Below are 16,889 nucleotides of genomic sequence, written 5' to 3' on the forward strand. Positions count from 1 at the left end.
GACTGCAGAAACTGCACAGCAGTTAGTAGAGCTTGGTGTTCCGACGCAGATCTGGTGAGAGGCCTGCGCAGGAAGAGACTCGACATGGAGCAGGTGTGACTAGCGACAGCGATTTAATGGATTTGGGCCCGACATGGTGGCTCACGACTGTAATCCCAGCACTTTGGGAGGCTGAGGCCGGCGAATCTCTTAAGCCCAGGAGTTTGAAACCAGCCTGGACAACATTGTGAGATCCCATCTCAATTTTTTTTTTTTTGAGATGGAGTCTCGCTCTGTCGCCCAGGCTGGAGTGCAATGGAACGATCTCGGCTCACTGCAACCTCCGCCTCCCGGGTTCAAGCGATTCTCCTGCCTCAGCCTCCCGAGTAGCTGGGATTACAGGCGCACGCCACTACGCTTGGCTAATTTTTGTATTTTTAGTTGAAATGGGGTTTCACCATGTTGACCAGGCTGGTTTCAAACTCCTGACCTCAAGTGATCCGCCCACCTCAGCCTCCCAAAGTGCTGGGATTACCGGCATGAGCCACTGTGCTCAGCTGAAAAAAAACATATTTTTAATTTAAAATAATAAATCGGTCTGACCAGAAATGCCTGCCTCAAATTGCAGGACACATGACAAAGCCCATTCTTACTTAAGACATTTTCAGTGTGCGATGGGTCTACCGGGATGTAACCCCATCGTGAGTCGAGGCCCATCTGCACCCTGCTATAGCTACTGGTAGATCTTACCTGTTTCCCAAAAAGGACCCAACTACTTTAGGTTCAAGGCACTTTTTTGGAATATTTAACAGGGAAAGAGCCTGGAACTAAAAACAGGTCTAACGCAAGATGCCGCCACACGATGGCACTGCTTCCGTAGACCTGGAAGAAACGCGGGCGCGGGAGCTGGCGGCGGATGCCCGGGTCTGCGGGGTCGGGGAGTAGCGTCCGGCCGGAGAGCCCGCACCTCGAGGAACCGGCGGAGGACGCGATGTCGTGACCGCGTCTCCCCCATCTGCTCTGCTTTTGGCGACAGCGTCCCGTCGGCCTTTCGGCCAGGACGCAGCAGCCGCGTCTCTGGGCCTCGACCCCCAGGGCCGGCCGGACCCGGGACCTCCGAGGAGAGCAGCGAGAACCGGCCCGGATTCCCCGAGGCGCCCGAGTGCGGTGCGGGCAGCCCTCCCCGCGGGCCAGGCCGCCGCTGTCCCCACGTCTGGTCCCCCGCGCCTCTTCCCGCATCTGGTCCCACGGTGGAGGCGCGGGGCGAGGGCCTCACGCGCGTGCCCACGGTCGGGGGGCGTCCTTGGACGCGCGGGTCCTCTCCCACGGGTCTCCACCCCCCGCCCTCCGGCGACAGGAGCCGGCCTGAGACGCGCGCGCTGCGGCCAAGTCCTGGTTTTGATTTCACTCCCAGCCCCGAGGAGCGAGGAGGTTCCAAGCCCACAAACAGGAAGAAGAGAAGGCCCTGGAGTGCGGGCAGAGGGAGTGTCATTCCCAGCAGCGCAGCGCGGGCCGGCCCGGGCCGGGGAGGGAGCAGCAGCGCGGGCACCCTCCTGCAACGTGGGCTGGGGGTCCCCAGGGCCGGGGAGGGCGCCCCGGGGAGGAGCTGAGAGAGGGCGCGCCCCGGGAAGGCTCGGGGCGGCTCCGGGGGGCTCCCAGGGCGCCCCCGCCCCTTCCCCCGCGGCCCCGGGGCGCCCCCGCGGTGCCGGAGTCGGGGCGGGGCGTGCACGTCAGCCGGGGCTAGAAAAGGCGGTGGGGCTGGGCCCAGCGAGGTGACAGCCTCGCTTGGACGCAGAGCCCGGCCCGACGCCGCCATGAGCGCCGCGCTCTTCAGCCTGGACGGCCCGGCGCGCGGCGCGCCCTGGCCTGCGGAGCCTGCGCCCTTCTACGAACCGGGCCGGGCGGGCAAGCCGGGCCGCGGGGCCGAGCCAGGGGCCCTAGGCGAGCCAGGCGCCGCCGCCCCCGCCATGTACGACGACGAGAGCGCCATCGACTTCAGCGCCTACATCGACTCCATGGCCGCCGTGCCCACCCTGGAGCTGTGCCACGACGAGCTCTTCGCCGACCTCTTCAACAGCAATCACAAGGCGGGCGGCGCGGGGCCCCTTGAGCTTCTTCCCGGCGGCCCCGCGCGCCCCTTGGGCCCGGGCCTTGCCGCTCCGCGCCCGCTCAAGCGCGAGCCCGACTGGGGCGACGGCGACTCGCCCGGCTCGCTGTTGCCCGCGCAGGTGGCCGCGTGCGCACAGACCGTGGTGAGCTTGGCGGCCGCAGGGCAGCCCACCCCGCCCACGTCGCCGGAGCCGCCGCGCAGCAGCCCCAGGCAGACCCCCGCGCCCGGCCCCGCCCGGGAGAAGAGCGCCGGCAAGAAGGGCCCGGACCGCGGCAGCCCAGAGTACCGGCAGCGGCGCGAGCGCAACAACATCGCCGTGCGCAAGAGCCGCGACAAGGCCAAGCGGCGCAACCAGGAGATGCAGCAGAAGCTGGTGGAGCTGTCGGCTGAGAACGAGAAGCTGCACCAGCGCGTGGAGCAGCTCACGCGGGACCTGGCCGGCCTCCGGCAGTTCTTCAAGCAGCTGCCCAGCCCGCCCTTCCTGCCGGCCGCCGGGACAGCAGACTGCCGGTAACGCGCGGCCGGGGCGGGAGAGACTCAGCAACGACCCATACCTCAGACCCGACGGCCCGGAGCGGAGCGCGCCCTGCCCTGGCGCAGCCAGAGCCGCCGGGTGCCCGCTGCAGTTTCTTGGGACATAGGAGCGCAAAGAAGCTACAGCCTGGACTTACCACCACTAAACTGCGAGACAAGCTAAACGTGTTTATTTTCCCTTAAATTATTTTTGTAATGGTAGCTTTTTCTACATCTTACTCCTGTTGATGCAGCTAAGGTACATTTGTAAAAAGAAAAAAAACCAGACTTTTCAAACCCTTTGTATTGTAGATAAGAGGAAAAGACTGAGCATGCTCACTTTTTTATATTAATTTTTACAGTATTTGTAAGAATAAAGCAGCATTTGAAATCGCCCCTGCTTCCTATATTCGCAGTGACTCCCGCCCGCCCGCCGGTGGCGCAGGACCCGGCTCGGGAAGGGTGCGTTCCGGACCCGCAGCCAGCGAGCACCAGGGAGCCCGGGCGCCAGGTGTGTGTTGGGGGGGGGGGGGGGGCGGGGGGATGGGGCGCAGGCCCGAGCTACTCAGGAGAGAGGGTCTGTCGCTTTTGAAACGCATTAAAGGCTCTCTCCTGGCCTTATTTAACTTGCCTAAGCTAGCTGGAGAACGGCTGAGCTCAGGTAAGCTAGCAGCTTTCCAGCAGAAGGTGTTCTCCCGAAGAACGCAGACCTGGGGAAGGGTTGACTTTTTGGGGGCCCCTGCTGAGAACAGTTCAAGAGCTCCCTAACTGTAGAGGCTGCTGGAGGGGCGAGGGGCAGAACCCCGGGCTGAATCATCTCCTGCTTTCCCGGGACTTTGCTTTCATTTTCCTCAGTCTTGTGGACAGAGTCAAGTAGATTTTCAAAAGTGCTCCAGAAAGGCCGGTATAATAGTCATGTAGTGGATGAAAAGGGCAGTCACAAAACTGCTTAAGACCAGCTGTCTTGCCAGTAATTGCAATGCTTTAAGATTTAATTAAAAAGCCGCCTGCCTTTAACCCAAGAACACTTGGTATTAGGGCACCATTTCTTGGTCACGGCTGCTACGTGTATCTGATGTAGTTAACCATGGCCTGTCATGATTATATTGCTATAAGGAAGGGAACAAAATCTTTATAGTGTCCAAAGATGATAATTATTAATTAATTCTTGGTTTAAATCTCTGCCAGCAAAGCAAATAACCGACTGCTCCTTAGTCTGTGATCTTTGCTCTCCGTGCACATTACCCAGCCTAATTAAAACAGGTGTGTGTGGTGGAGCCAGCTATCCCCACCACCATTCAGCAGAGACACGATCACACCAGTTCAGAGAGCTACACTTTATGGGTAACAGTTTCACCTGTGATACAGTTCCCTAAAACATTTTCCCAAAAGTAGTGAACTGCAAAGTGCTTAGGTTTGACATTTATTGTAGCAGAACAGTAATATCACAGTATGGGACAAAGGTTTACACTTTGCAGGGTATTCTTTGGGGGAATGTTAAAACAAATACTGTAATAAAAACATGTTCAATCATGGTAAAATGTTCAACTTGTTAAAATTACAAATGAACAAAAAATTTTTTTTCTCATATATTGCCTAAATACCAAATGAAGAGCTTAAACTTAAGATTCAATGTGAAAACAAGAGTAAATATGTTCCTAAATTTGCAGAAAATAAAAGATAAACTGTAGAAAAAGGTATTTTGATTTACAGTTCACAAAACTGTATCTGAACATTTCCCCAGAAAAATCTAAGTTTCATTTCAAGATCGTAAACTACGTTCACTGTGTCCATAGTTAACAAATAACTACCCCAAATCACCACCACCACCACCACCACCACCACCACCACCACCACCCTTGCAGCCACATTGCAAAGTTCACAGATCCTGCGGCAACCGCTAGTGTTCTGCAGAGGCCCCTCCTGCACTCAGAAGCTCGATTTCCTCCAATCCAATGCAGCTGGTCGGGTGGGCGGTTACGGACTGGACAAAACAATTTAACAACCCCACTTCCTTTCCGAGGACACTCCTCACTTCGTAGCTCTGCAGTGATAAAAGGCACGCTGGTTAAAGCAAACAGCCTGGGACGTACTGTTCCCAACAACACGGAAAACCAGAGAGCCAGAGTGGAAGGCCCTTTCCCCAGTCCACGACCTTCCACTCCTCAAATGGCTGAGAACAGTGGTAGGAAGGAGAAACAAATGAAGAGCCAACACACACACACACACACACCCAGAAACAAATGAGCCAACACACACACACACACCCCCATTTATTTTAGCAAGTGAAGGAACTACCCCATTCTGGTAACTGAATTGTTTTTACTTGGGACACGATGCACACAGACTGCTGGGAAGGCCGGGGCTGGGCACACAGTGCCCACAGCTGTCTCCCACTTCCTTTAGGACACTTCCTCAATCTAGCAACACTTCCGGTTGAGGGATTTCCTGGTGCTTTGCCCCAAACTTCCTTCCTTAATAGGATCCCATTTCTTCTAGAGTTATACTGGGCTAAAATCCTCTGTGTTTTTGTAATGAGACTTCGCTTTTTCTTCTAATTCTTTTTGGTTAGTCCCAGGTGAGTTTCGTCTCCAGATGAGACAGGTACAGGGAGTCCTTGGCCCCCATCCCTGATCAGGCTGAGGGTGTGGTGCACCCCATTATAGATCAAGCTGCAGAATGCTGTTGCGGGTAGGGCTGAAAATAAAGGCTCAGAAGCACTGAGATATTCCATCTCTGGCTTTCCGGGAGATTAAAGCCCTAGAAGGCAATGTCACTTGCAGAGTAATATCATGGGCACCCCACACTCCTCCTCTGTGCAAGGCATTTGGCAGTTGCTACAGCAGTTCTGTTTGGTGTCTATTAACTCACCCCTCCCATCGTTATGGTGTCATGGCCAAAGAGACTGAGGCTGGAGAAGCCAGACAACGTGGCCAAAGCAGGTAGAATGTGGCTCCTTGGTGCCCTTCCCTTCAAAGGTGTGAGTCTCACTGCCTTTCCCTGAGTTTGAGCTGGCCTCAGTGTCTGGCTTCTCATGAACACAGTGCGGTGGAAGGGACACCAAGTGATGTTCCACGCCTGGTTAGGAAAGGTGCCCAGCTTCCAGCTGGCCCGTGGGATCCACACACATGCTGTGAGGGGGTCCGGCCAGAGCTGTGGCCTGGACGTAGGAGCCTTCTGTGACTCCCACCGGCCTTGGGGGCACCCGCTAATGCCCAGTGGAGCTGTCCGGATGAAGCCCTGTCCAAACAAGAGTTCTGTGCACAGAATGAATATTGATGCCACCAAGTTTTGAGATGGTTTGTTTTGTAAAAATAAATGTCAGGATCAGTCTGGGATGTGAATGCTACTGACGCCAACTCGTGGGGGGACTTTGATTTTCCCATTTGTGAGACAGGCATGGTGCCTATTCAGTGTTCTTTGTCAAGAGTTTTGGCTTCCTTGGTGAAAAAGAATAAAGTCAACAGGATGGTTTAATGTAGTGATGGGGGAAGTGGGTGTCACTGGTCAAGACAGGCAAAGAGAAGGAACTTGGTAATGGAAGCTGAGGCCTTCCCAAGGGCTCTGAGGTGGCATGGACGGCAAGTGCAGCTGCTCACTCGCTCACGCATGGGGTTTATTACGATCCCATGTGGGCCCGTCACTGAAGAGATGGCAGTGAGCAGGACAGTCTCCAGGCTGCTGGACTGGAGGGGACACCAGGGGATACAGAAGCAGAAGCAGGGTCACCGCACGGGGAGGGAGGGTGGAGGCGGCATGCTGGACACCCTTCTGGTGTCTTACAGTTTCAGTTAGTCTTGCATGTTTGTGCAAGTGTGAAACAGATGACCCTATGGTCTTCTGGAGTAAAAGTACGCAATTCTGACTTGGAAAAAGCCAGCAAAAAATCATTTATTTGTAAAATGTTAGGTTTGGCTATATTATCTGTAAATGGAGTTTAAAATTTTTTATTACTTTTTTTGAGACTGAGTCTTGCTCTGTCACCCAGGCTGGAATGGAGTGGTGTGAGCTTGGCTCACTGCAACCTCTGCCTCCTGGGTTCAAGCAGTTCTCCTGCCTCAGCCTTCCAAGTAGCTGGGATTACAGGTGCGCACCACCATGCCTGGCAAATTTTTTAATTTTTAATAGAGATGGGTTTTCACCATGTTGGCCAGGCTGGTCTGGAACTCCTGACCTCAGGTGATCTGCCCGACTGGGCCTCCCAAAGTGCTGGGATTACAGGCATCAGCCACCGTGTCCAAGTAATAAATCTTTTATGTGTGGGAGAAATTAACATGGAGAGGTTTAAACAACCATATTAGCAAACTCCCAAGCACTATTCATATGAATGTGTGTCTGCATATGTGTAAAATATGCTCTCTTTTAAAAAATCACTATATATGTTCCTTTAACTTTTCTGAAAGCTAAGGAAACAAACTTCAAGTTCCATGCCACAATAATGTTACTATTGAGAAATGAGATGCACAACTACAGACAATCCTACTGTTTTCACATCTGCAGCTTGACCACATTACAGTAAAGGCATAAAACTTAACACTCAAGTATCTTAACCGAAACAGTACATTTGCCCCAGGGAATGGAGTTACAGTTCTTGTGGAAAGCCCCAGTTTGATTCTCTGAATTTTGGTGAATGTGTATGCTCACCCAGAAAACTGACAGAACCCATACTGGGTATCTCTCAGCTAACATCTCTACCCAGGCCCCTCTGGCACCCATCTTCTATCAGCTTCCTTCCAGATCCGCAGTAAAGACCTGATCAGCCACTGTGAATAGAGCTGGGCATGGGGTAAAGAGCCTCCTAAGTTTTCTACTTCCAGGCTTGGAACTTACCCCACAGTCCACTGGTATTGGCCCTGAAACCAGAGCACCCAAAAAGGTGATACTAAGGCTGCTGCCACCCTCTGGCCCTCACCCAATGCATACACATACACACATGCACACACATACACACATGTACGCACGTGTCAAGCATATGTGCATACACAGCATAGTCAAGTGGACAAATACATATGCACATGGGCATGGGCAAAGGTGCTCTGATGCACACATACTGCATAAATGTGCACACACGTGCACTCAGGTACACACACCTTTGAGCTCTTTATAAGCAGGGCTTTTACCTATGGGGATATTCTAGTTGACAAGTTAAATGTGTAGGAGGAACAAGCACCTTAGCCAGAAGGAAACCAAGTGAAGGAAGGAGGATTTCTGCCAGGGTTCCTGGTCTCTGGATCTCTAAAGAGGGGTGGGGATTGGAACGGGTGTCAAGCACTGTCCATTGCTGGAGACTTCCTGGATGGTGACCAGGGATGCCAGGCAGCTGCTGCCACAGCACCGTCCCGCCCTTCTGAGTAGCATGGAGCAGCTGGAGAGCTGTGTGTCATGCCCAAGTGTTGGTTGAATCTGTTGAGGTTGTGGGTTTTGGTTTGTTTTATCATGCGTTCTCAAACAGGGGCGTTTCTAATGCTTTCTCCCAACATTCTCCATCAAGATGTGTTCCCTGAAAACTCAGATCTGCCATCTTTAGCACCTACTCAAACTTCTACCTGGTCAGCTGTGGGCAGTTCCCCCCTTTCTGGGCACTGCCTCCTCCTTTCTTCCTCCCTACCCCCAGGACTCAGACAAGGAGACAAGGACTTGGCTGACAGGCACTGCTGTGTGGTCGGTTGCCTGTTATACACTTAAACTTCCTTAAGGACAGAAAAGCACATATGCTGTTCCCCATTATGCTCCTTGGGCTGGCTCCCAACTCTGCAGGTGGTCACTCTGTGGCGTAACGATGACTTTCCCTCTGTGGGATGTCTTTGCCTTGGGCACTGCACTCATCCCCCTAGCAGGGAAATACGGGCTCTACCTTGCTGGGACATTGGGAGGTTGAACAGGGAAACGTGAGAATGCGGTAGGCTCAGTTCCTGGCCCGTAGTGATGACTCACCTTTTGCACCACTGGGGAACACTTGCTGATGAGCCTCCACAGCCTGGCCTCAGCATCAGTCCCTGTGTGCAGCAGCTCAGGGGACAATTCCGAGCTGGAGCTCCGGGTCACAGAGGAGCTTTAAAGCTGGTGGGTGTTGTGCCAGGAGGGAGCAGAAGCCCTTTTTTTTTTTTTTTTTTTTTCTGAGACGGAGTCTTGCTCTGTCGCCCAGGCTGGAGTATGGCACAATCTCAGCTCACTGCAACCTCTGCCTCCCCAGTTCCAGTGATTCTCCTGCCTCAGCCTCCCGAGTAGCTGGGGTTACCGATGCGCACCACCACACCCAGCTTTTTTGTATTTTTAGTAGAGATGGGGTGTCACCATGTTGGCCAGGCTGGTCTCGAACTCCTGACCTCAGGTGATCCACCCGCCTCGGCCTCTCGAAGTGCTGGGATTACAGGCATGAGCCACCATGCCCAGTCAAGAGCAGAAACTCTTTAGAGCTTGCAGGTGATTCTAGTGTATAGTCACTTGTGATCCTCAAAGATCCCGCTCATAGACTTATCCATGTTCCAATTTAATCCAACTCTGACAGACATGGTTTAGATGAGAGAGGACAAACTGCTGCTCTGCCTTGCGGGGCTGCTGGCCCCTCCTGAGGTGCAGTGGGTGAGAGGGTGGCAGGGGTAGTGGGGCAGGGAGGAGTCTCCATAGGACAGGTCAAGTCACCACAAATGTGGGTTGGATACTTGGGAGGCTGAGGCGGGGGGATCGTTTGAGCCCAGGAGTTCGAGGCTGTAGTGAGCTTATGGTTGTGTCACTGCACTCCAGCCTGGATGACAGAGTAAGACTCTGCCTAAAAAAAAATTCTGGCTAGAATCTGGCCATGGGGACCCATTAGACAAAGACCCCTTATTTGACTGACCACAGAGCTCCAGGCATGATTGGCCTCCCCAGTCACCACACTCCCTTCCAGCGTGGCCCAAGTCAGCTCCCTGGTTGTGGAGCCCACTCTGGTTCCAGATGTCTCTTGTGAACTAGGGCTGTGCCCAGGGGCCACTGAGTGGCTGGTCCCCTTCTGTGGCTATTCCATGAGCCACTTGTGGTGCTTTTAAATGGCTTTCACAAGACACAGGTGGCATCTCTAGGACAGATGTCTCATTTATGAGGGTCAAATTTCACACAGCAGAAACTCTTTGGCCCATCAATTATATATTTAGGTGGCTTTTCTTGGAGGAGCCACCCTGCTTTACTAAGATTCACCACAGTGACTCTCAGGGCAGGACAGTCACATTACCAGTTATTCAGAGTCTGGAATACCCAGTGTTTAAAAAAAGAAAAAAAAAGCATCTTGGGGAATTCCATCCTATTAACATGACACCTTGGCAGTAGGACTCCAACCTGAAGACTGTGGTGCTGTAATCAAAGCCAGGGGGCAAGCTGGGTGCAGCGGCTCATGCCTGTAATCCCATCACTTTGGGAGGCCAAGGTCGGAGGATCACCTGAGGTCAAGAGTTCGAGACCAGCCTGGCCAGCATGGTGAAACCCCCATCTCTACTAAAAATACAAAAATTAGCTGGGAGTGGTGGCTCATGCCTGTAGTCTCAGCTACTCGGGAGGGTGAGGCAGGAGAATCGCTTGAACCTGGGAGGCGGAGGTTGCAGTGAGCTGATATCACGCCACTGTGCTCTAGCCTGGACAGAGAATGAGACTCTGTCTAAAAACAAAAACAAACAAAAAAGCCAGGGGACAGATTCCTGCATCTACCTCAACAATGATCTAAAATAACCTCATTTCCACAGAGGAAAGGAACCTATCAGTCTGAATGGCAGACATATCTGCATTTCACTCTCGAGTGTCTACACCACTTCCTAGTGGGATGGGTTGTAATAGAACACATTTGGGAGTGGGGGCTTCCTCTGGGGATGAGTTGCTCATGCAAGCTACCGAGTGTGCGGCCCCCTGGGCTGGGCCCCCTGCACTTACCCCATCTTCACCGGCGGCAAACCTCAGCAGGGAGGAAATGCTGCGCTGCAACAGCTGCAACAGCAGAAGCAGGGCTGGGTTAAACTCCCTCCAACACAGTAAGTGCTCAAGTTAAATCACTCATTCCCGAAAATTAACATGTTATATCCAAACCACCTGTCTTCAGAGCTTCAGTCTCACGGCCTTAGGTCAAAGATGTGTTTTAACATGGAGAGACTGTGTTCACACAGGGTGCATCCTCCCACCTTTCCTAGGGAAGCTCCTAGGACCTAGAGGGAGTTCCAGATGCAACCCATCCCAGCCGAGTCCCAGCGCCTCTGCAGGCGTACAGGAGGACATGCACCTGCTTCAGCTCTGTCTCACCTTCGCTATGTTGGAGTGAGCTAGGAGTGCGTGCGTGCTCTGGCCTGGCTCCTACCTTGACCTTCACTCTGCACTGCGGTCTTGAGCGGCAGTCCAGGAAGACCTGCAGGTGCCTCTTGAGAACAGGAGATGTGACCACCCGGGAGCAGTCCCCACAGGAAAAGGCGCCTCTGGTATATGAAAAGTCAAGGAAAGACAAGGCCCCGGGAGGCACAAGTCAGGAAAGCTCCAGTGGGAGACATTTTCTTAAACATGAGTGTCTGCTGAGCTAGAAAACGGGGCTTTACTCTCAGAATCAAGTTTCTGAGAGAGGCCTGCAGCTGCCTGGACTCAGCCTGTCCAAGGGATGAACATTAGCTTCGAGTAGCACTGGCTGGAGGACGAAGAAAGGAGCAGAGGAGGGGATGCTGAGCCTCCCAGGAAGGGAGGTCAGGGCCTGGGAGGCCAGGGGTCAGGCTGCCCCCTGGCCCGGAAGAGAAAGTCTGCTCTCAGCTGCCAGCACAGCCACTGTTGTGTGCTACCCTGCATGCCTGCACATGTGCTCATCTCTTCCACACAGTCCAGTGATGGCTTGTGTAAGGCCACCAGCCCAGATATGCCAAGGAGACATTTGCTCTTTGCTTTGTGTGTTTTTTTTTTTTCTTTTCTTTGAGATGGAGTCTCGCTCTCTGTCACCCAGGTTGGAGTGCAGTGGTGCGATTTCGGCTCACTGCAACCTCCACCTCCCCCTGGTTCAAGTGATTCTCCCACTTCAGCCTCCGGAGTAGCTGGGACTACAGGTGTGTGCCACCATGCCCGGCTAATTTTTGTATTTTTAAAATTAATAATAGAGATGGGGTTTCACCGTGTTGGCCAGGCTGGTCTTCAACTCCTGACCTCAAGTGATCCACTTGGCCTCCCACAGTATTGGGATTACAGGCGTGAGACACTGCACCTGGCCGATCTTTGCTTTTTTTTTTCTCTTTTTCTTTTTGAGACAGAGTCTCACTCTATCGCCAGGCTGGAGTGCAGTGGTGTGATCTCGGCTCACTGCAACCTCTGACTCCCCGTTTCGAGAGATTCTCCTGCCTCAGCCTCCCAAGCAGCTGGGATTACAGGCATGCGCCACCATGCCCAGCTAATGTTTGTATTTTTAGTAGAGACTGGGTTTTGCCATGTTGTCCAGGATGGTCTGGATCTCCTTACCTTATGATCCGCCTGCCTCGGCCTCCCAAAGTGCTGGGATTATAGGCATGAGCCACCACGCCCAGCCTCTTTGCTTTTTAAGAAGCAGAAAAGTAATGAGCCTGTCCCTTTCTATCACATGACACTGCACTTGGGAGGCCGGAGGACTGACTTCACAGGGACAGACTGCACTGACACCAGCCCAGACCCTGAGGGAGGGCAGCATAGTGGGGTGGGCAGGGACATCTGTCCAGTAGCTGCTCCCTGTAAACGTGGTCTCTGTAAACGTCTGCACCTTTCACAAAAGCTAGGCTATACAGTCACCAAGTTTTTTTCACTTATTCATGTTTGTCCTGTTTTTTAAATTCTCCTGGCTGATAATAAAGGAGGTGGGGACAAAACCCAGCACTTCTATCTCATAACAGGAGCAGCTGCAAGAAACAGCAGAAATCTCAGTAAGGAAAACCCACTGGGCCCCAGAGGCCTCTTCCCTTGCTGCTCAGCAGAGGCGGAGGTTGCCCCTTGAGCTCTTGAGGGAGTCACCTGAGGCAGCAAGGCCCAGGTTCTGGGGCTGGGTTGCTTCTGTGCCCTTTCAGTTCTAGGGCTTTCAGGACAGCCCCTGTCCCCTTACCTGTCTTCCGGCCTCTGTTCCAATCTCCCGTTGCCACACATGTCACACACAGGCCATGAGAAAGCAGTGCTCTCGTCCACGCCAACCACAGTGCCTAGGCCCAAGAGAAGGAAAGCCCACTTAAGAGGCGGCTCTGCCCTCTCTGACTCCTCTGCTCCTCCATGCGCAGAGGACAACATGAGGGGTCTCGTGATTTTTGCCTTACTTGTGAGTTTATATACATGTTCCTAAGATTTTTATAATTTCCACTTATTGTACAAAGAAAAATTATAACAATAAGAAGTACGTTTTAAAACTTGCCTGCATATTACCACCTAACTGAAGTATTTTCGTTGGGATATTTTTCCAGATGCATAGGTAGTTACATCACCACAGCTGAGCCGGCCCTCAGTCCCTCAAACATTCCCCATATTGCATATTTAGGTCTGTGCTTTTTCTGTAGCACAGTAATAGTATATAGACTCCTTAACACAGTAATGAGTGTTTGAGCTATGATTATGCCACTGCACTCCAGCCTGGGTGACAGGGCAAGACCCTGTCCCCACTCCCAAAAAAAAAGATGAAATAAATGTTAAATTGACAAATGGAAAAGACACCTGAGACGTGTGTCAAAGACACCCCTGGGCATCCCAGAGGGTCATGGCTTCCTGAGGAAGGGAGTGAGGGGGGTCCACAAGACAGCCAGGGCGGGCCACACGGGGCCTCAGCCAACTCTGCACACCATGGCAGGGCTGAGGCCGGGTGAGCACAGTTGGTCAGTGCTTGCTGGAGATTGGGATGGTCTGATTTTCTTGGATGTGAAGCATTGTAGATATCATCTAGATACACCACCAAATCGCAGATGTCCTTGTTGAAAAGCGGTGAAATTAGATGTTTGAAGAAAAAGTAAAATCTGAGTTTCTAGAAAAATAGAAAGGTCTTCCTTTCCACTCTTGGTGCAAAAAATTTCATTCCTCACTAAAACCAGCATTGGGAGAAAATTTATCTTTAGAGGATAAATCAGAAGTATGAGAATGAGTAGGTTTGGTTTATTAAAGTGCATTCATGCAATGCATACTTGAATGACTTTTTAAAAATGAAAATAATAGATCTTGATTTTGAAAAGGCTGCCCTAGCTAATGACATTGTCAAAGTGGGTCAAAGGGATGAAAAGCAAAGTCAATAAAGGCTCGTAATGCAGCTGGAAAGCAGTGTTGACTAATTCACAACGGGCAGGCGCATGAGGAGGTGCAAGGGGAGAAAGGAGTGGCTGCATCCCCAAGCCCCAGAGCACATCTGCCACTGTGGCCTGGCTCCTGCCCAGGGCCTGCAGGCCCACCAAAGGCCCACTCACTGGTTTACTGGTGTTTGGTAAATGACTGCTACCTTAATAAAAAGTAGACTGCTACCAGCCAAAGTTCCTTTTTATCCTAGGATATCCATGGGTGTTAATAACATTTACATTTATATGGGATTAAGCAATTTCCTTCCAATTAGAGAATAAGGCAAGAGTTGAGGAAATACATTTCATCTGAGGTCCATAAGCCATTGTGGAAATCTTTTCTGGCAACCCTAAATAAATTTCAAGAGATGGCTGGGAAGTGTATGATTAAACATTCACTTAAGGTCGGGCACAGTGGCTCATGCCTGTAATTCCAGCACTTTGGGCAGCCGAGGTGGGAGGATCACCAGGTCAAGAGATTGGGACCATCCTGGCCAACACGGTGAAACTCCGTCTCTACTGAAAATACAAAAATTAGCCAGGCGTGGTGGCACGCGCCTGTAGTCCCAGCTCCTCAGGAGGCTGAGGCAGGAGAATCGCTTGAACCCAGGAGGCAGAGGTTGTAGTCAGCCGAGATCACGCCACTATACTCAAGCCTGGTGACAGAGACTCTATCTCAAAAAAACAAAAACAAAAACAAGAGACATTCACTTAAATGAGCATCAGAAAGAAAAAGATAGTTTACATCAGGGTTGAGGACACCATACTCATGAACTTGCCAGCAGTTTGCCATTAAGTCTTTAGTTTGCTTGTCTTATGTGCAGAAATGTCTTGTAATTAGGTTTGGGAAAGGTGTATTGCTTAGTTACAAACATCTTTTTAAAAAGGTCCTTTCAAAGGGTCCTCAGGATGGGTGGGTCTGGCGCTCACCACGCCTGGTGCACACATTTCTTCAGTAACTTGAACTCTGCTATACCCTCTTCCTCCCTATCTACTGATGGAAAGAAGTCAGGGCTCACAAGTCTTCTATTTAGAAGCTGGAGCCTGGGTTTAGATAGGACTTCACCCCTCTTTCCACAGAGATGTGAGCCTGCTGCATCCCTTCCTACAGCCCTGCACCAGGTCCCATCGCTAGTGAGTGGTGGACAGAGAGGTGGTGAGCAGAGTGAGGGAGGGAAAACCAGCGCTGCCAAACAACTTCACCCCAGAAGACACAGCAGAGAAACATTTCCGCACACCCCAGAGCTGCCACTCAGGGAAAACAGAGACGAGGAGGCCTTGTGACACCAGCAAGGAGTGAGTGTCTCCCCCTCACCCCATCACTGAGACCTGGATGGACAGAGGGATGCTGCCAGCTCTCAGTGAGTGACTGCTCCATGCTCAGAATATATTCAGGGTCCTTTTAAACTCTGCTCAGAGAAAATGTTCAGTACTCAGCCATCTGAGACCCAGATGCTCAGCTGGTTCAGCTGTTGGGAGAGCTGCCCAAGCCCTAGCACCAACTCTCTGCAGATGTGAAGGGGTCCCCTTGGAGCCATGCAGCGGACATGTCATCACTGAGATCTTCTGGACCAGGGCAGGGCAGAACAGAGCAAGGCTGAGGTGCTGAGATGGGGGCAACTGCTATTGCCAAACAGCAGTGAGGACTCCAGCCTTGCCTGGATCTGATGGAGGTGGGCAGGCCTGTGGCTGGTGGGTGTGCAGGCTGAGGACTGTGTAGGAGTAGGTCACTGCCTAGCTGCTACCTTGCTATGGACATTCCTGCATGTGAGGCTTGGATAATCTTTGTTATTTTGCAGCTGGGGGTTTGTTTTCTCTTAATGCCTAGTTGACTGGTTCTCATTAAAGGATCTGGCAGCACTCAGCCCTGCCTCTGTGATAAGTCTGTTTACAAATCTTGAACCCTACATGTGGGCCTGCAGGGCAGCTGTAGAACAGGCCTGGAAGCAGAAGAGGCCCACAGGGAATGCTACATGAAAATGGCGAGATATGAGGAAAATGAAATGTCAGAAACTTGAATCTATATAAAAAAAGGAAGAATATTAGAGAAGGAATAAATGAAGGTAAAATAAAATCTTTTACATTTCTAATTCTAAATTGATAGAAAAGATAATAGTTTATTTAAATAATAACGATAATGTAATCAATGATTATACCTTTTGAGTAAGTGAAATGCATAACAGGAGTGAGTGTTACAAGGGATGGGAAGGAAAAAAAAAAGAAATCAGGAACACTCTGATATAAGGTACCTGCATTACCTGTGAAGCAGGACAGTGTTATTTGAAAGTGGACTTGATTGGCTGTAAAATGTATTGCAAACTCCAGGGTAACCACTAGAAAAACTTAAAAATAAGTATAATTGGGCTGGGCATGGTGGCTCACGCCTGTAATCCCAGCACTTTGGGAGGCCAAGGCAGGAGGATCGTGAGGTCAGGAGATCGAGACCATCCTGGCTAACACAGTGAAACCCTGTCTCTACTAAAAATACTAAAAATTAGCCGGGCATGGTGGCGGGTGCCTGTAGTCCCAGCTACTCAGGAGGCTGAGGCAGAAGAATGGCGTGAACCCGGGAGGCGGAGCTTGCAGTGACTTGAGATCGCACCACTGCACTCCAGCCTGGGAGACAGAGCGAGACTCCTTCTCCAGAAAAAAAAAAAAAAAAAAAAAGTATAATTGATATTTTGAAAGAAAAGAGAAAATGGAATCATAATGTTCAATAAAAATCAGAATAGGCAGAGAGTGGAAGATAAAAAAAAAGAAACAAGCAGGGCAATGAATAGAAAATAGTTATAAATACAGTTGATATTATCTCAGTTATATGAATAATCACTTTAAATGAGAATGGTCTCAATACACAAATTAAATGACAGAGACTATCGGAGTGAACAAAAAACAAGAACCAACTATATGTTGTTTATATAAAGACACATGGCTAGCCACAATGGCTCACACTTGTAATCCCAGCACTTTGGAAGGCCAAGGCCGGGGGATCACTTGAGGTCAGGAGTTTGACAGCAGCCTGGGCAACA

The 16,889-nt window shown here is 51.3% G+C and overlaps 2 protein-coding genes across 12 annotated transcripts in view; one reads left to right on the forward strand and one right to left on the reverse strand.

Moving 5' to 3' along the window:
• Nucleotides 1-1,729: 1,729 nt before the first annotated feature.
• CEBPD (CCAAT enhancer binding protein delta) lies at nucleotides 1,730-2,997 on the forward strand. The gene has a single exon (XM_004046981.5). It carries the CDS (start codon nucleotides 1,794-1,796, stop codon nucleotides 2,601-2,603), a length of 810 nt encoding a protein of 269 aa, XP_004047029.2. The 5' UTR covers nucleotides 1,730-1,793; the 3' UTR covers nucleotides 2,604-2,997.
• Nucleotides 2,998-4,012: 1,015 nt separating this feature from the next.
• SPIDR (scaffold protein involved in DNA repair) overlaps nucleotides 4,013-16,889 on the reverse strand; it is a 476,432-nt gene continuing 463,555 nt past the window's right edge. For 10 of the 11 annotated variants that reach the window (XM_031013651.3, XM_063709293.1, XM_063709294.1 and 7 more), the window contains 4 exons: nucleotides 12,660-12,753; nucleotides 10,920-11,034; nucleotides 10,502-10,555; nucleotides 4,013-4,646 (listed from right to left, as the gene is read on the reverse strand). In XM_031013651.3, coding sequence (XP_030869511.3) covers nucleotides 4,503-4,646; nucleotides 10,502-10,555; nucleotides 10,920-11,034; nucleotides 12,660-12,753 — 407 coding nt within the window. In that variant the 3' untranslated portion in view covers nucleotides 4,013-4,502. Of the gene's footprint in view, nucleotides 4,647-10,501; nucleotides 10,556-10,864; nucleotides 11,035-12,659; nucleotides 12,754-16,889 lie in introns of all 11 variants that reach the window. The other variant, XM_031013652.3, reaches the window with a different exon arrangement.

This window comes from Gorilla gorilla, chromosome 7, assembly GCF_029281585.2.
Source record: "Gorilla gorilla gorilla isolate KB3781 chromosome 7, NHGRI_mGorGor1-v2.1_pri, whole genome shotgun sequence".
NCBI lineage: Eukaryota > Metazoa > Chordata > Mammalia > Primates > Hominidae > Gorilla > Gorilla gorilla.